Source organism: Oncorhynchus clarkii, chromosome 18, assembly GCF_045791955.1.
Source record: "Oncorhynchus clarkii lewisi isolate Uvic-CL-2024 chromosome 18, UVic_Ocla_1.0, whole genome shotgun sequence".
Taxonomy (NCBI): domain Eukaryota; kingdom Metazoa; phylum Chordata; class Actinopteri; order Salmoniformes; family Salmonidae; genus Oncorhynchus; species Oncorhynchus clarkii.
In genome coordinates, this window is record NC_092164.1 from 57,971,756 (window position 1) to 57,991,610 (window position 19,855).

General features: G+C 45.6%; 1 protein-coding gene across 1 annotated transcript in view; it reads right to left on the reverse strand.

The window, feature by feature from the left end:
- The window catches only part of LOC139373779 (protein phosphatase 1, regulatory subunit 9A), a 102,341-nt gene that overhangs the window by 49,837 nt on the left and 32,649 nt on the right, over positions 1–19,855 (reverse strand). Inside the window, exons 4-5 of the mRNA XM_071114760.1 lie at positions 18,096–18,216; positions 9,341–9,445 (exon numbers count right to left, since the gene is read on the reverse strand). Of these exons, the coding sequence (XP_070970861.1) occupies positions 9,341–9,445; positions 18,096–18,216 (226 nt within the window). The remainder of the gene's footprint in view (positions 1–9,340; positions 9,446–18,095; positions 18,217–19,855) is intronic.

Below are 19,855 nucleotides of genomic sequence, written 5' to 3' on the forward strand. Positions count from 1 at the left end.
GGGACAGAGATTTGTCTTCCAACAAGACAATGATCCAAAACAGAAAGCAAAATCTACAATGGAATGGTTCAAAAATAAACATATCCAGGTGTAGAATGGCCAAGTCAAAGTCCAGACCTGAATCCAATCGAGAATCTGTGGAAAGAACTGAAAACTGCTGTTCAGAAATGCTCTCCATCCAACCTCACTGAGCTCGAGCTGTTTTGCAAGGAGGAATGGGAAAAAATGTCAGTCTCTCGATGTGCAAAACTGATAGAGACATACCCCAAGCGACTTACAGCTGTAATCGCAGCAAAAGGTGGCGCTACAAAGTATTAACTTAAGGGGGCTGAATAATTTTGCACGCCCAATTTTTCAGTTTTTGATTTGTTAAAAAAGTTTGAAATATCCAATAAATGTCGTTCCACTTCATGATTGTGTCCCACTTGTTGTTGATTCTTCACAAAAAAATACAGTTTTATATATTTATGTTTGAAGCCTGAAATGTGGCAAAAGGTCGCAAAGTTCAAGGGGGCTGAATATGACCACTGTATGACCAAATTAAGCTAAATTTAAATAAATCACCTATTGGAAAGACACCACAAAAAATGTACGTCAACTTCAATGCTTTTTGTCTCTAAACAGACAGTACATGGTGGCAGACTATCTGACCACTGTGACTGATAGAAAACTGAGGAAAACATTGACTAGGTACAGACTCAGTGAGCAGTCTGGCTATAGAGACCGGTCGTCACAGGCATTCTCATTAATATTGTTGTTGTAGTTGCTGTTAGTGGTAATCCCATTTCCACTACTACTATTATTAGGAACATTCACCTTTTAATTAATCCACTTTGTCCAGTTTATAACAACATTGAAGGTACAGTGCCTTGCGAAAGTATTCGGCCCCCTTGAACTTTGCGACCTTTTGCCACATTTCAGGCTTCAAACATAAAGATATAAAACTGTATTTTTTTGTGAAGAATCAACAACAAGTGGGACACAATCATGAAGTGGAACGACATTTATTGGATATTTCAAACTTTTTTAACAAATCAAAAACTGAAAAATTGGGCGTGCAAAATTATTCAGCCTCCTTAAGTTAATACTTTGTAGCGCCACCTTTTGCTGCGATTACAGCTGTAAGTCGCTTGGGGTATGTCTCTATCAGTTTTGCACATCGAGAGACTGACATTTTTTCCCATTCCTCCTTGCAAAACAGCTCGAGCTCAGTGAGGTTGGATGGAGAGCATTTGTGAACAGCAGTTTTCAGTTCTTTCCACAGATTCTCGATTGGATTCAGGTCTGGACTTTGACTTGGCCATTCTAACACCTGGATATGTTTATTTTTGAACCATTCCATTGTAGATTTTGCTTTATGTTTTGGATCATTGTCTTGTTGGAAGACAAATCTCCGTCCCAGTCTCAGGTCTTTTGCAGACTCCATCAGGTTTTCTTCCAGAATGGTCCTGTATTTGGCTCCATCCATCTTCCCATCAATTTTAACCATCTTCCCTGTCCCTGCTGAAGAAAAGCAGGCCCAAACCATGATGCTGCCACCACCATGTTTGACAGTGGGGATGGTGTGTTCAAGGTGATGAGCTGTGTTGCTTTTACGCCATTGCATTGTTGCCAAAAAGTTCAATTTTGGTTTCATCTGACCAGAGCACCTTCTTCCACATGTTTGGTGTGTCTCCCAGGTGGCTTGTGGCAAACTTTAAACGACACTTTTTATGGATATCTTTAAGAAATGGCTTTCTTCTTGCCACTCTTCCATAAAGGCCAGATTTGTGCAATATATGACTGATTGTTGTTCTATGGACAGAGTCTTCCACCTCAGCTGTAGATCTCTGCAGTTCATCCAGAGTGATCATGGGCCTCTTGGCTGCATCTCTGATCAGTCTTTTCCTTGTATGAGCTGAAAGTTTAGAGGGACGGCCAGGTCTTGGTAGATTTGCAGTGGTCTGATACTCCTTCCATTTCAATATTATCGCTTGCATAGTGCTCCTTGGGATGTTTAAAGCTTGGGAAATCTTTTTGTATCCAAATCCGGCTTTAAACTTCTTCACAACAGTATCTCGGACCTGCCTGGTGTGTTCCTTGTTCTTCATGATGCTCTCTGCGCTTTTAACGGACCTCTGAGACTATCACAGTGCAGGTGCATTTATACGGAGACTTGATTACACACAGGTGGATTGTATTTATCATTAGTCATTTAGGTCAACATTGGATCATTCAGAGATCCTCACTGAACTTCTGGAGAGAGTTTGCTGCACTGAAAGTAAAGGGGCTGAATAATTTTGCACGCCCAATTTTTCAGTTTTTGATTTGTTAAAAAAGTTTGAAATATCCAATAAATGTCGTTCCACTTCATGATTGTGTCCCACTTGTTGTTGATTCTTCACAAAAAAATACAGTTTTATATCTTCATGTTTGAAGCCTGAAATGTGGCAAAAGGTCGCAAAGTTCAAAGGGGCCGAATACTTTCGCAAGGCACTGTATATATTTATTCTGGCAGTATCTTGCTAACTCTGACTCAAACCTCCAAAACCCAAATCCAGTGTTTGGGATGGTCTTTAAGTCATTCAGTAATAGATTTGTGAACGCCAGGTCACCTCTCCCCATCTTCCCTCTCTACCACCCAGCATACAGGAGGCAAAAACACATCTTTCTCTGGTTTCTCTCTCGTTTACTCCAAGATGGATCCCTCTATCTCAGCGGGAGAGCATATTTGAGTCTCCAATCATCCGGAGTGGGCACGCTGATTACAGAGCTACAGTGCTATACGCTCCACAGTCCAGAGGCTAATGTTGAGCTACATCTGAAGCAACAACAGAGAGGAATCACGGCCATCTCTCCATCTAGCAGCTGACCAGGAAACAGTTTCTGCATTCCCGGAAACCAACATGCAGGGGGGTTCCACCCTGCCTCCCACTGCTCTGGGAACAACAGCCATAATGCAGAGAACATGTCTAGTCTATTAGGAGCTGCTATGTTGACAGACACGGGCTGCTTCTCTAATGGCACACTATTCCATTCCCTTACTGCTTTTGACGAGGGTCCATAGGGCTCTGGTCAAAAGTAGTGCACTACATAGGGAATAGGGTGCCATGTGGGACGCACATGGTTACGGATTTGAGGGATGTCCGCACTTCACTTCCTCACACAAAGGATATGCCCTCTGTCAACCATTGTGGGATGTTAGTTTCATATTGTGCTGTCTTTTAATATCTGGCTCATAAATATGGATCTTTCTTCTTTTTTTTACCATAATGCGATTATAGTTTCATGTGGTGATCAGTGACATCTTACTCATCTGGTTCCAGAGACCTGGATGATGTCGTAAGTCAGGGTTAAATTGAGTTGAAATGGCAAATCTGGGACACAGGGCAATCAAACCCAGGGAGGAGAGAGAGAGAGAGAGAGGGAGAGAGTTACTGGACAGGAGGAAGAAGAGAGTGAATGAAAAAGGAGAGATAGAGAGGAGAGACGAGGAGAGAACAGTTCAGAAGAAAATAAGTGAGAAGAGAGAAAGAAAGAAAATAAATGTGTGTTATTTTTCACTTTCTCTCTTAGCTGCTGTTCATGCTTCAATCAATATTGTCTCAGTAAACAGCTGCTTAGGGAACAATATGCTGCAATAGAGTTTGACACAGTTTGACACATCCTTCCATTCCAGCCCTCATCACCATTCACACCATTAAGCAGATATGGCTTCCCTAATAATGGCACCCTATCCCCTATAGGGCTCTGGTCAAAAGTAGTGCACTATATAGGGACTAGGGTGTCATTCGGTACACAAGTCCCTGAGAGATTGCAGTGGCAGTATGGAATCAATATAATTCCATTTGTAATATTTACAATAATATTAGTGCTCTTTAGATGGAAGGTTACTCACAGGTTAACAGAAACAAAAGTGCTGTCTAATCCTGGTCGTCTTGTCTGTGATGGATGACAGAGTGATATAATAATAATAATTCAGAGGAGAGTAAACCAACAGAGGGAGAGAGGGAAAAACAACACAATATAAGAGAGGACAAAAAGAGCAAGAGAGGGAGAGAGAGGACTGAAAGAGAGAGGGAGAGTGAGAGAAGACTGAAAGAGAGAGGGAGAGAGAGAGAGGACTGAAAGAGAAAGGAAGAGTGAGAGAAGACTGAAAGAGAGAGGAAGAGTGAGAGAAGACTGAAAAAGAGAGGGAGAGAGAGAGAGGACTGAAAGAGAAAGGAAGAGTGAGAGAAGACTGAAAGAGAGAGGAAGAGTGAGAGAAGACTGAAAGAGAGAGGGAGAGAGAGGACTGAAAGAGAGAGGGAGAGAGAGAGAGGACTGAAAGAGAGAGGGAGAGAGGACTGAAAGAGAGAGGGAGAGAGGACTGAAAGAGAGATGGAGAAAGAGAGAGGACACAAAGAGCAAGAGAGGGAGGGAGAGGACTGAAAGAGAGAGGGAGAGTGAGAGAGGACTGAAAGAGAGAGGGAGAGTGAGAGAGGACTGAAAGAGAGAGGGAGAGTGAGAGAGGACTGAAAGAGAGAGGGAGAGAAAGAGAGGACTGAAAGAGAGGGGGAGAGAAAGAGAGGACTGAAAGAGAGAGGGAGAGAGAGGACTGAAAGAGGGAGAGAAAGGACAGAGAGGGAGAGAGGACTGAAGGAGAGAGGGAGAGAGAGAGGACTGAAAGAGAGAGGGAGAGAGGGGACTGAAAGAGGGAGAGAAAGGACAGAGAGGGAGAGAGGACTGAAGGAGAGAGGGAGAGAGAGAGGACTGAAAGAGAGAGGGAGAGAGGGGACTGAAAGAGAGAGGGAGAGAGAGAGGACTGAAAGAGAGAGGGAGAGAGAGGACTGAAAGAGAGAGGGAGAGAGAGGACTGAAAGAGAGAGAGAGGACTGAAAGATAGAGGGAGCGAGAGGAGTGAAAGAGAGAGGGTGAGAGAGGACTGAAAGAGAGAGGGAGAGAGAGGACTGAAAGAGAGAGGGAGAGACATATAGGACTGAAAGAGAGAGAGAGATCTAAACGCGTCCACATGCTTCTCAGACAAAACAGTTCGTAAGAGTTTGTGCATATATTATGACGCCATTTTGTGATGTTTTTCTTCGTTTTGGACTTCGGCAAGGCTTTTTCCGGCTGTTCGGGCACACACATTTTTTTCTTGATGCCAGTCAAAGTTTGGGAGTCGAAGGTTAACTGTAGGGATTCTTCAATAAAGTCTTTGTTGTCATTCAATGAGAGACGACTTGTTTTTTTTAATGCACCAAACATCTTAGTTAGATTAGACTAAGATCTCCGCTGCAAAAACGTCAAAATCTTAGATGAATTCTGACTATTTTGAGGAAATGTATACTGGCTACGGCGTATCAGAATGGCCAAACAGTACTATTGCCGTTTTTTTCCTAATTTTTCAAGCGAAGGTCTTTTGAGTATGCGAGCACACTCATTCGGTTCGCCTAGCCGACTTGGGCTAACTGATGCATGCTGGGAGGGGGTTATTAATAAAGCTCTTCTCTTCTCTTCCATGCTGTGCTCCTCTATTGTTTGGGAGAAGAGTGCTCTGCTCTGTGGAGCGGAGGCCTGCTGTCCACTGCTACTCTTTCACAATGAGACATATTTACACTCTATTTACATTATGCTAATGTGGCATGAATGAGGGTCCGGCAAAACTTTTTTCACATGCAGGCTATGTTCTGTGTTTATGTAGCAGTTTTGGTGGTCTGCAGTTTGAAAACATACAGTACGTTGGGTTAAGTTTGGAGACAAAATGGCCCCCTTTCCTCTATAAGGCACAACATAATGTAAACAGCACTCTCTCAGTGAGCTCAGAGCTAAAGAGAAAAGGTTCTGTAAGAGAATCACAGTAAAGTGGACACATGCATGTTTTATGTGCAGAAAGAACGACTATACGACAGACTACTGTAGCTGTACACTGAGTTATGCTCCTCTAACAAAGCAGTTTTAACTAAACAGACCAGAGAGGGCGAGAGAGAGAGACAGCAATAGAAACAGTGGGAGGTAGAGAGTGAAAGAGAGAGAGAGGGAGAGAGAGAGAGGTGAATGCAAGCATTTCCCATGACTGTGTCTCACTCAAAACCCATTGTTTCCCTGGCCCATCACCCCACCCTGGATTTGGACAGCCTCTATGACCAGGTACACCCCAACAAGACCACGGACCCCAACTTTGCCAGGACCTTGAAAGACATCGCTCTCAACCGCAGTCCCTGCACCTCACACAGCAGCAACAGAGCGATGAGCACCTCGCCCAGACCCCAGACCCGCGAGACTCCCCCCCAGAGGACATACACCCAGACCACAGCATCATCAGCCACGCCTCTACCCCCAACCACAAACCATCCCTGCCCACATCCTATATAGGCCCCCGGATCAGGCCTATGCCCACTGGTTGGCCTCTAGGTTACAGAGCTGGTAGTCCCATCCACCAAACTATCAGTCATAAAACAGGAAAGGGACCCACGGGGTATGATCTTTTTGGTATAGATCAGACCTAAGCCACTCTATTAAATAGGTTGAAAACAGGAGCATTTTACATCTGGTTAGAGAAACATGTCCTCCTGTGTGCTGGCTGCAGTACTGTAGACTACTTTATCACCAACCTCAACCCAGAGTCTCTCAGAGCGTTCAGTCAGCCCACTGCAGCCCTATCAGATCACAGCAACGTCACAGTCTACTTGAACAGAGCAATAATCAATCATGAGGCATCAGTGCTGAATAAACTGCATAATATTAAGACATGCTATAGATGGAAGGAATGTAGTGTGGAAACCTACCAGAAAACAATTAGCCAACAACACATTCAATCCCTTTCAGACAACTTCCTGGACAAAATGTTTCACTGTAATAGTGAAGGTGTAAACTTGCCAGTAGAAAGCCTTATCAGTATATTTGACCTCTCAGCTTCTCTATCAAATCTAAACATTTCAAGCAGACAACCTAAGAAAATAAACAATAATGACAAATGGTTTAATGAAGAATGCCAAAAACTAAGAAGGGAATTGAGCAACGTGTCCATCCAAAAAAACAGAGACCCAGAAAACCTGAACCTACGCCTGCACTATTGCAAAACACTAAAACAATGCAGAAATACACTAAGAAAAAAGAAAGAACAGCACATCAGAAATCAGCTCAATGTAATTGAAGAATCCATAGAATCTAAACACTTCTGTGAAAATTGGAAAACACTAAACAAACAACGTGAAGAGCTATCTACCCAAAACGGAGATGTGTGGATAAACCACTTCTCCAATATTTTTGCCTCTATAGCAAAAACATATACAAATCTTTGAGTCAGCTATTAAAGACTACCAGAACCCACTCAATTCTCCAATTACAGTGAATTAACTGCAGGACAATCTGAAATAAACAGTAAAAATTACACTCAGTTTTAAAAGAACATAGACATTTCAAATGTTATATTATTGGCTATGTACATTGTTGTAACAATGTGTATGACAGGGAAAATAAATTAACAGATAAAAATAGGTTGTATTTACAATGTTGTTTGTGCTCCCTTTTCTTGTGGCAACAGGTCACACATCTTGCTGTTGTGATGGCACACTGTGGTATTTCACCCAGTAGATATGGGAGTTTATCAATGTCTGATTTGTTTTCAAATTCGTTGTGGGTCTGTGTAATCTGAAGGAAATATGTGTCTCTAATATGGTCATACATTCGGCAGGAAGTTAGGAACAGCAGCTCTGTTTCCATCTCATTTTGTGGGCAGTGGGCACATAGTCTGTCTTCTCTTGAGAGCCATGTGCGATAGCGACCTCTGAGTCTGGACTCAGTCAAAGCTTCCTTTATTTTGGGTCAGTCACAGTGGCCAGATATTCTGCTACTATGTACTCCCTGTTAAGGGCCAAATAACATTCCAGTTTGCTCTGTTTTTTTGTTGAGTCTTTACAATGTTTCATGAAATGTTCTATTAGTTTTCTTATGATTTTTTTGGGTGTACTTGTGTCGCTGTGCTGTGGTTCTGTGGGGTCTGTTTGACAAGAGAGTCCCCTTACAAGCTGACTGAGGGGACTTATCTCCAGGTTCACCTCTCTATAGATGAGGGCTTTGTTATGGAGAATCACTTCTTTATAGTTGGTTGTAGAATTTAATTGATATTTTCTGGATTTTCATAATTAGCGGGAATCGTCCTAATTCTGCTCTGCAAGCATTATTTGGTGTTTTACGTTGTACACGGAAGGTGTTTTTGCAGAATTCTGTATGCATGAGTCTCAATTTGATGTGTGTCCCATTTAGTGAATTCTTAGTGGGTGAGTGGACCCCAGACCTCACATCCATAGAGGGCAATGGGTTCTATAACTGATTCAAGTCTTTTTTGGCAGCTCCTAATTGGGATGTCAAAGTGTATGTTTATTTTGATGGCGTAGAAGTCCCTTCTTGCCTTGTCTCTTAGATAGCTCACAGCTTTATGGAAGTTACCTGTGGCGCTGATGTTTAGGCCGAGGTATGTATAGTTATTTGTGTGTTCTAGGGCAACGGTGTCTAGATAAAATTTGTATTTGTTGTTCTGGCTACTGGACCTTTTCTGGAACACCAATTCTAGGTGGAATTCCACATGCTTTCGCAATGCAAACACGTTTCCCATGCCAATAAAGCCCTTTAAATTGAATTGAGAGAGGGCAATAGAAAGAGACTGGGAGAGAGAGGGGGGGGGGGAGAGAAGAAAGAGAGGGAGAGATGGCAATAGAAAGAGACTGGAAGAGAGAGAGAGAGAGAGAGAGAGAGAGAGAGAGAGAGAGAGAGAAAGGGGGGGGGGGAGAGAGAGAGGGGGGAGAAGAAAGAGAGGGAGAGATGGCAATAGAAAGAGAAGAGACAGGGGGTAGAAAGGTAGAGAGAGGTAGAGAGTGAAGACAGGCTATGTGCCCACTGCCCACATAATGAGGTAGATACAGAGCTGCTCTTCCTAACTTCCTGCCGAATGTATGACCATATTAGAGAGACATATTTCCCTCAGATTACACAGACCACAAAGAATTCAAAAACAAACCCGATTAGAGAGGTAGAGAGAGAGAGGTAGAGAGAGAGAGAGGAAGAGAGAGGTAGAGAGGTAGAGAGTGGTAGAAAGTGGTAGAGAGGTAGAGAGGTAGAGAGTGGTAGAGGTAGAGAGAGGTAGAGAGAGAGAGGTAGAGAGTGGAAGAGAGGTAGAGAGATAGAGGTAGAGAGGTAGAGAGTGTTTGAGAGAGGTAAAGAGGTATAGAGTGGTAGAGAGGTAGACCCCAGAGTAGGCGGGGCTCTGTCCTTGTTCTCTCATGACCATACCTGCTGTGGTTTATGCCACTTTGTGGTACCTTGGACTCATCTGGATAAAGAAATAAAATATATTTTATTATGAATATGACTGTTGGTATTACCTGACCACTCCCTGGGTGTTCCTCAGGACGGAGGCAGCAAAGCTCTGGGTCACTCCCACCAGACTGGTGCCGTCCACCTCCACAATCTGGTCGTTCACTTTGATCCTACGAAACAACACACTGAGGTCACATAAAGGTCACACACAGGTTACATACAGGTCACATACAGGCTACTGGGCAGTGGCCTAGCTGGTCTAGTGGTAATGCTGCAGCCTACACGTCTGTAGTGTTGGCATAGGCTAAAATCTGGTCAAATCAATTTCTTTATCGTTCCTCACAGTTATCCTCTCTATCTATAGGTCCCCAGTTATCCTCTCTCTCTACGTTCCCCAGTTATCCTCTCTCTCTACGTTACCCAGTTATCCTCTCTCTCTATCGTTCCCCAGTTATCCTCTCTCTCTATCGTTCCCCAGTTATCCTCTCTCTCTATAGTTCCCCGGTTATCCTCTCTCTCTATCGTTCACCAGTTATCCTCTCTCTCTATCGTTCCCCAGTTATCCTCTCTCTCTATCGTTCCCCAGTTATCCTCTCTCTCTATAGTTCCCCACACTTATCCTCTCTCTCTATCGTTCCTCACTGTTGTCCTCTCTCTCTATAGTTCCCCAGTTATCCTCTCTCTCTATCATTCCCCAGTTATCCTCTCTCTCTATCATTCCGCAGTTATCCTCTCTCTCGATAGTTCCCCAGTTATCCTCTCTCTCTATCGCTCTCCACAGTTATCCTCTCTCTTTATCGCTCCCCACAGTTATCCTCTCTCTCTATCGCTCCCCAATTATCCTCTCTCTTTATCGCTCCCTACAGTTATCCTCTCTCTATCGTTCCACAGTTATCCCCTCTCTCTATAGTTCACCAGTTATCCTCTCTCTCTATAGTTCCCCACAGCTATACTCTCTCTCTATAGTTCCCCACAGTTATCCTCTCTCTCTATTGTTCCCCACAGCTATCCTCTCTGTCTTTAGTTCCCCACAGTTATCCTATCTCTCTACCGTTCCCCACAGTTATTCTCTCTCTCTATCGTTCCCCAGTTATCCTCTCTCTCTATCATTCCCCAGTTATCCTCTCTCTCTATCGTTCCCCAGGTATCCTATCTCACTATCGTTCCCCACAGTTATCCTCTCTCGCTATAGTTCCCCACAGTTATCCTATCTCTCTAACGTTCCCCACAGTTATCTTCTCTCTCTATCGCTCCCCAGTTATCCTCTCTCTCTATCGTTCCCCACAGTTAACCTCTATCTCTATCGTTCCCCACAGTTATCCTCTCTCTCTATAGTTCCCCACATTTATCCTCTCTCTCTATAGTTCCCCAGTTATCGTCTCTCTTTATCGCTCCCCTGTTATCCTCTCTCTCTATAGTTCCCCAAAGTTATCCTCTCTCTCTATCGTTCCCCACAGTTATCCTCTCTCCCCATTGTTCCCCAGTGTCTTCCTCTCTCTCTATCATTCCCCAGTTATCCTCTCTCTCTATAGTTCCCCACAGTTATCCCATCTCTCTATAGTTCCCCAGTTATCCTCTCTCTCTATAGTTCCCCACAGTTATCCTCTCTCTATAGTTCTCCACAGTTATCCCATCTCTCTATAGTTCCCCAGTTATCCTCTCTCTCTATAGTTCCCCACAGTTATCCCATCTCTCTATAGTTCCCCACAGTTATCCTCTCTCTCTATAGTTCCCCACAGTTATCCTCTCTCTCCATAGTTCCCCACAGTTATCCTCTCTCTATAGTTCCCCACAGTTATCCCATCTCTCTATAGTTCCCCAGTTATCCTCTCTCTCTATAGTTCCCCACAGTTATCCCATCTCTCTATAGTTCCCCACAGTTATCCTCTCTCTCTATAGTTCCCCACAGTTATCCTCTCTCTCCATAGTTCCCCACAGTTATCCTCTCTCTCTATAGTTCCCCACAGTTATCCTCTCTCTCCATAGTTCCCCACAGTTATCCTCTCTCTCTATAGTTCTCCACAGTTATCCCATCTCTCTATAGTTCCCCAGTTATTGTAACGGTTTTCTTGGTGAGAAGGAGAGTCGGACCAAAATGCGGCGTGTAGATTGCGATCCATGTTTATTAAACAAACGTAAAACACGAATCAAAATACAAACACTACAAAATAATAAACGTAATGAAAACCGAAACAGCCTAAACTGGTGCAAACTGACACTAAGGACACTAAGGACAATCACCCACACCAAACTCAAAGAATATGGCTGCCTAAATATGGTTCCCAATCAGAGACAACGATAAACACCTGCCTCTGATTGAGAACCACTTCAGACAGCCATAGACTTAGCTAGAACACCCCACTAGCTACAATCCCCATACATACACACCACATACAAAAACCCATGCCACACCCTGGCCTGACCAAATAAATAAAGATAAACACAAAATACTTTGACCAGGGTGTGACAGAACCCCCCCCCTAAGGTGCGGACTCCCGAACGCACCTCAAAACAATAGGGAGGGTCCGGGTGGGCGTCTGTCCATGGTGGCGGCTCCGGCGCGGGACGTGGACCCCACTCAATCAATGTCTTAGTCCCTTCTCCTCGCGTCCCTGGATAGTCCACCCTCGCCGCCGACCATGGCCTAGTAGTCCTCACCCAGAACCCCACTGGACTGAGGAGCAGATCGGGACTGAGGGGCAGCTCGGGACTGAGGCAGCTCGGGACTGAGGGGAAGCTCAGGAGTGAGAGGAAGCTCAGGAGTGAGAGGAAGCTCAGGCAGGTTGATGAATCTACCAGATCCAGGCTGGCTGGTGGTTTCGGCAGATCCTGGCTGACTGGCAGATCTGGAAGAGTCTGGTCGACTGGCAGATCTGGAAGAGTCTGGTCGACTGGCAGATCTGGAAGAGTCTGGTCGACTGGCAGATCTGGAAGAGTCTGGTCGACTGGCAGATCTGGAAGAGTCTGGTCGACTGGCAGATCTGGAAGAGTCTGGTCGACTGGCAGATCTGGAAGAGTCTGGTCGACTGGCAGATCTGGAAGAGTCTGGTCGACTGGCAGATCTGGAAGAGTCTGGTCGACTGGCAGATCTGGGAGAGTCTGGTCGACTGGCAGATCTGGGAGAGTCTGGTCGACTGGCAGATCTGGGAGAGTCTGGTCGACTGGCAGATCTGGGAGAGTCTGGTCGACTGGCAGATCTGGGAGAGTCTGGTCGACTGGCAGATCTGGGAGAGTCTGGTCGACTGGCAGCTCTGGCTGCTCCATGCTGACTGGCTGCTCCATGATGACTGGCAGCTCTGGCTGCTCCATGCTGACTGGCTGCTCCATGCTGACTGGCTGCTCCATGCTGACTGGCAGCTCTGGCTGCTCCATGCTGACTGGCTGCTCCATGCTGACTGGCAGCTCTGGCTGCTCCATGCTGACTGGCTGCTCCATGCTGACTGGCAGCTCTGGCTGCTCCATGCTGACTGGCTGCTCTGGCTGCTCCATGCTGACTGGCTGCTCCATGCTGACTGGCGGCCCTGGCTGCTCCATGCTGACTGGCGGCCCTGGCTGCTCCATGCTGACTGGCGGCCCTGGCTGCTCCATGCTGACTGGCGGCCCTGGCTGCTCCATGCTGACTGGCGGCCCTGGCTGCTCCATGCTAACTGGCAGCTCTGGCGGCTCCTTGCAGACTGGCAGCTCTGGCGGCTCCTTGCAGACTGGCAGCTTTGGCGGCATCCTGCAGACAGGCAGCTCTGGCGGCTCCTTGCAGACTGGCAGCTCCTTGCAGACTGGCAGCTCTATGCAGACTGGCAGCTCCTTGCAGACTGGCAGCTCCTTGCTAACTGGCAGCTCCTTGCTAACTGGCAGCTCTATGCTAACTGGCAGCTCTATGCTAACTGGCAGCTCTATGCTAACTGGCAGCTCTATGCTAACTGGCAGCTCTATGCTAACTGGCAGTTCTGAACAGGCGGGAGACTCCGGCAGCGCTGTAGAGAAGGAAGGCTCTAACAGCGCTAAACAGGCGGGAGACTCCGACAGCGCTGGAGAGGAGGAGGGCTCCGACAGCGCTGGACAGGCGAGGCGCACTGTAGGCCTGATGCGTGGTGCTGGCACTGGTGGTACTGGGCCGAGGACACGCACAGGAAGCCTGGTGCGGGGAGCTGCTACCGGAGGGCTGGGGTGTGGAGGTGGCACAGGATGGGTTAGACCGTGAAGGCGTACTGGAGATCTTGAGAGCGGTGCTGGCACAGGACGTGCAAGGCTAGGGAGGTGCACAGGAGGCCTGGTACGTGAGACTGGCACCATCTTCACCAGCCGACTAACACGCACCTCAGGACGAGTATGGAGCGCTGACCCAGGTGCCATCAAATCCCCGACACGCTCCGTCGGGCGAATTCCATGTTTAAAACACCAACACAGCAACTCCCTCATTTCTCTCTCCTCCAATTTCCCCATTAACTCCTTCACAGTCTCTGTTTCGCTCACCTCCAACACCGGCTCTGGTTCTGGTCTCCTCCTTGGCTCCTCACGATAAACAGGGAGAGTTGGCTCAGGTCTGGCTCCTGACTCTGCCACACTCTCCCTGAGCCCCCCCCCAAGAAATTTTTGGGGCTGACTATGGGGCCTCCGTCCGCGCCGCCTTGCTTGCTTCGCAAACTCCATTCTCCTATATCCTTCCGCGCACTGCTCCATCGAATCCCAGGCGGGCTCCGGCACTCTCCCTGGGTCGACCGCCCACCTGTCTATCTCCTCCCAAGAAGTATAGTCCATACTGTACTCCACTTTGGGCTGTTCTTGCCTGTTGACACGCTGCTTGGTCCCTTTGTGGTGGGTGATTCTGTAACGGTTTTCTTGGTGAGAAGGAGAGTCGGACCAAAATGCGGCGTGTAGATTGCGATCCATGTTATTAAACAAACGTAAAACACGAATCAAAATACAAACACTACAAAATAATAAACGTAATGAAAACCGAAACAGCCTAAACTGGTGCAAACTGACACTAAGGACACTAAGGACAATCACCCACACCAAACTCAAAGAATATGGCTGCCTAAATATGGTTCCCAATCAGAGACAACGATAAACACCTGCCTCTGATTGAGAACCACTTCAGACAGCCATAGACTTAGCTAGAACACCCCACTAGCTACAATCCCCATACATACACACCACATACAAAAACCCATGCCACACCCTGGCCTGACCAAATAAATAAAGATAAACACAAAATACTTTGACCAGGGTGTGACAGTTATCCTCTCTCTCTATAGTTCCCCACAGTTATCCCATCTCTCTATAGTTCCCCACAGTTATCCTCTCTCTCTATAGTTCCCCACAGTTATCCTCTCTCTCCATAGTTCCCCACAGTTATCCTCTCTCTATAGTTCCCCACAGTTATCCTTTCTCTCTATAGTTCCTCACAGTTATCCTCTCTCTCTATAGTTCCTCACAGTTATCCTCTTTCTATATAGTTCCCCAGTTATCCTCTCTCTATATATTTCCCCAGTTATCCTCTCTCTCTATAGTTCCTCACAGTTATCCTCTCTCTCTATAGTTCCTCACAGTTATCCTCTTTCTATATATTTCCCCAGTTATCCTCTCTCTCTCTGTAGTTCCTCACAGTTATCCTCTCTCTCTATAGTTCCTCACCGTTTTCCTCTCTCTCTATAGTTCCCCACAGTTATGCAAACACCTTAAGGATCCACTGTAAACTATGCACTGGTGTGGCACTATGCAGAGTGATTAGAATAGTAATGGTTGCATAGAAAATATGTAATCTAAGTCAGGGGATTTCATAATCTGGTTTTGAAACTGTGTTCAGAAATTATGCAATTGCCGATTATCAAACTGATGATGTTGAAGAGAACACACAGGAAGCAGGCATGAGAAATACATAGAAATACATAGCGAGATATGGTCAGCATAGACCAGGAAGTAAATGGCTGAATACAGAGCAAGACTGTCTTGAGGCAACCACTCTCCATTACAATAGTAGAGCAGCACTATTGCCTAACCCTATTCAAATCATGGCGTTAGCTAGGACCTGACAGGATGTGTAGCTAGCGCTGCCTGCTAGCGCCCAGGGATTGTGAGCCAACGCAACTTTGGTCAACAGAGGACACAAGGTTATCCAAGTGTCTGTGTCCCCAATGGCACCCTATTCACTTCCATATTTAGTGCACTACCTTTGGCCAAGGGCCCATATATATATTGGTATTCACTAGGCTACGACATACAGTGTTGAGTGTATCCTATGGTTACGAATGAACTGTCAAAATTAAGTTCAATCGTGGCCTTTGGTGATCTAGCAGTTAGGACCGCTGTCTTCAACGCACACATATAAAGCCATCCGGGTCAGCGTTGGTTTGATTCCGGCCTACTCCCTTCTGGCACAAATAACTCAATCCCTCCGATAATTTGGTTACACATTTCAAATATGGACAGTCCAGGGATATTTTACCCTCCTTTTTAAATAAGAAATGACCATACGGAAAATACCAGACACTTATGGATAACATAAATAAGAAACTAATAAAATAACAGTAGGCTGCACCAACATTAGTTTCCAATCATTGTGTTGGATAAATTGCCACAGTAGATTTGCTGTGTTAAATCAGGAAATACTTTATTTCTATTGTCAAATAGATAAATCTTTAGTCTGTTCAAAAAGGACTAAGTTGATCCAATGACAATACAAACCAGAGGGTGACCATATCTTGAAATACTTTGAAAGACATTTATAAAATAAACCCTTTTTCCATAATATTATGGAGCCAATTAAGAAGGAATATCGAAGTAACGAAGTTAGAATCAAAATTCGGTTTTCATCAAAATAATAATTATTGCGAATTATTACATGACGTAATAAACAAATTCTGTTGCAAGAGAAAAGATTATTATTAAACTTGCCAGATAATTTTCCATCATGTCGATTTAACTCACCTGACTGCTGTGATTAATCAATAAGGCACGAGAGGGCATGGTTTATGAAAGGTTGCTGGATCCAATCCTGAGCTGACAAGGTAAAAATCAGTCATTCTGCCCCCGAGCAAGGCAGTTAACCCACTGTTCCCCGGGCGCCGATGACGTGGATGTCGATTAAGGCAGCCCTCTGCACCTCTCTGATTCAGAGGGGTTGGGTTAAATGTGAAAGACACATTTCAGTTGAATACATTCAGTTGTATAATTGACTAGGTTCCCCCCTTCCCTTTCCCTATTTGGCCAATATACCACGGCTAAGGGCTGTTCCTAATCATAACGCAACGCCAATTTCCTGAATACAGCCGTTAGCCGTGGTATATTGGCCATTTACCACAAACCAGATGTTAAGACTACAAACACTTATAAATGGCCCATTTGCGAGATTGACTTGTCATTTCAATAGGCTACAGACTAACATCTGGGTTTAGAATTGTAATTTTGCCATGGTTTGCTTAGATAGATGCAGGTAGCCTATAGCCCCTGATAGGCCAACATCTCATTTCAGGATAATCTACAGTAGCCTAGACAAGATGTAGGCAAGATGTAAACTGAATAATTTAGCAGCTTGCTTAGTTCAAATTAACAGACTAATTTATTCAACATGAATAGCTTGGTGATTTCGAGGTAAGAAATGCTTGTGTTTTCCAATAGCATGCTGGAAAAGGCTACTAAGGATGAGATCGTAATTTCAATCACTGAATTAAATATTAATAATATGTATATGAACTGAATATGCTTGTCAAGAACAGCCAGTGTTTCTTAACTTTTATTTTTTTGATCTGACTGAATTTTACCGTCAATCTAACGCGTTCTAACAACTGGTCGGCAATTGCGATAGAGCGTTGATAACTTCCAATTTAATTAACGAAACATGGCCATTAATAATTGCATAATAACACAAGGTAACTTACAATACATTTTCACCCACGACATTGTTTTTAAAGTAGCCCAAAATGCAGGAAAACCACAGATATCGCAACCCTGGCTTCCCTTCAAGAGCCGTGGTGGAGATACAGGGTTTAACGGACAACACTGAGAGCCAATGGACTGAAGAGTTTTGATGACAAGCTATTTTGAAAACATTTCATTGGTCAAGGGGTCGTGAAACAATCACACAGCGGCAACCAATAGTATCGATTCATGTACAGTACTGACACTCTACTCTATTGGCCCTGGTCAAAAGTAGTTTACTATGTAGGAATTAAGGTGTATTTGGAATCCACACACCGACTAATTAAGCACCACTCATAACCAGCTGACAGTCAGGCAGGGACTTAATGATGAAAAGGAAATCGCATTCTGAGCACAGAGCGCTTCCCAGCTTCCCGCCCACAACAGCCCACCTGAGGGCATCCAGCTAAACCTCTCTGTTCTCTATCTCAGTCTCATGTTAAATCTCTAACCAAGAGAGATTCACCCTCAGATTTTAGCAAGGTGTGAGGTGGGACTGGGAGGCTCAGTGTTAGATAATGCAGATAGGATTCAGGGGATCTCGCTCCCTGGTTGTGTGTGTGTGTGTGTGTGTGTGTGTGTGTGTGTGTGTGTGTGTGTGTGTGTGTGTGTGTGTGAGTGTGCGTGTGCGTGTGTGCGTGTGTGTATGTGTGTGTGTTATTGCACGTGTAGCGAAATGCGTGCCTTTCTAGCTCAAACAGTGAAGTAACATCTAACAAGTAAAATCTGACCATTTCAAAACATATACCCAATACATACAAATCTAAGTAAAGGAATGGAATTAAGAATATATAAATATATGGATGAGCAATGTCAGAACGGCATAGTGTGCACTTGTCTGTGTATGTGCACTTGTGTGTATGGATTGAGTTGGCACCTACTCAGGAAGCAGAAAGCTCTTACCTGTCATCTCTCTCAGCCGCCCCGCCCTCAATGACAGTCTTGACAAAGATTCCCAGTTTCTCCAGACCGGCGTCAGCACCCACTCCCATCCCTATGATGCTGATACCAAGGCCATCATCATCTGGCAGAGAGGAGACAGGAGTTATACAATGACAAGGGTCTGTGTGTGTTTGTGGGGGGGTGGCATGCCGTGTGTTTGTGTGCTTGCATGCATATGTAAAAGTATAGCTTCCGTCCCTCTCCTCGCCCCTACCTGGGCTCGAAACAGGGACCCTCTGCACACATCGACAACAGCCACCATCGAAGCATTGTTACCCATCGCAAGGAAGCCGCAGAGAACAACTAGCTGTCTGCAGACACTAGCTAATCCTAATCCAGCAGACACTAGCTAACCCTAACCCTAACCCTGCAGACACTAGCTAACCCTAACCCTGCAGACACTAGATAACCCTAACCTAACCCTGCAGACACTAGATAACCATAATCCTAACCCTGCAGACACTAGCTAACCCTAACCCTGCAGACACTAGCTAACCCTAACCCTAACCCTGCAGACATAAACTAACCCTAACCCTGCAGACACAAGATAACCCTAACCCTAACCCTGCAGACACTAGCTAACCCTAACCCTGCAGACACTAGCTAACCCTAACCCTGCAGACACTAGCTAACCCTAACCCTGCAGACACTAGCTAACCCTAACCCGAACCCTGCAGACACTAGCTAACCCTAACACTAACCCTGCAGACACTAGCTAACCCTAACCCTAACCCTGCAGACACTAGCTAACCCTAACCCTGCAGACACTAGCTAACCCTAACCCTGCATACACTAGCTAACCCTAACCCTGCAGACACTAGCTAACCCTAACCCTGCAGACACTAGCTAACCCTAACCCTGCAGACACTAGCTAACCCTAACCCTAACCCTGTAGACACTAGCTAACCCTAACCCTGCAGACACTAGCTAACCCTAACCCTGCAGACACTAGCTAACCCTAACCCTGCAGACACTAGCTAACCCTAACCCTGCAGACACTAGCTAACCCTAACCCTGCCGACACTAGCTAACCCTAACCCTAACCAGGTAGACACTAGCTAACCCTAACCCTGCAGACACTAGCTAACCCTAACCCTGCATACACTAGCTAACCCTAACCCTGCAGACACTAGCTAACCCTAACCCTGCAGACACTAGCTAACCCTAACCCTGCAGACACTAGCTAACCCTAACCCTAACCCTGTAGACACTAGCTAACCCTAACCCTGCAGACACTAGCTAACCCTAACCCTGCAGACACTAGCTAACCCTAACCCTGCAGACACTAGCTAACCCTAACCCTGCAGACACTAGCTAACCCTAACCCTGCCGACACTAGCTAACCCTAACCCTAACCAGGTAGACACTAGCTAACCCTAACCCTGCAGACACTAGCTAACCCTAACCCTGCAGACACTAGCTAACCCTAACCCTGCAGACACTAGCTAACCCTAACCCGGCAGACACTAGCTAACCTTAACCCTAACCCTGCAGACACTAGCTAACCCTAACCCTGCAGACACTAGCTAACCCTAACCCTAACCCTGTAGACACTAGCTAACCCTAACCCTGCAGACACTAGCTAACCCTAACCCTGCAGACACTAGCTAACCCTAACCCTGCAGACACTAGCTAACCCTAACCCTGCAGACACTAGCTAACCCTAACCCTGCAGACACTAGCTAACCCTAACCCTAACCCTGCAGACACTAGCTAACCCT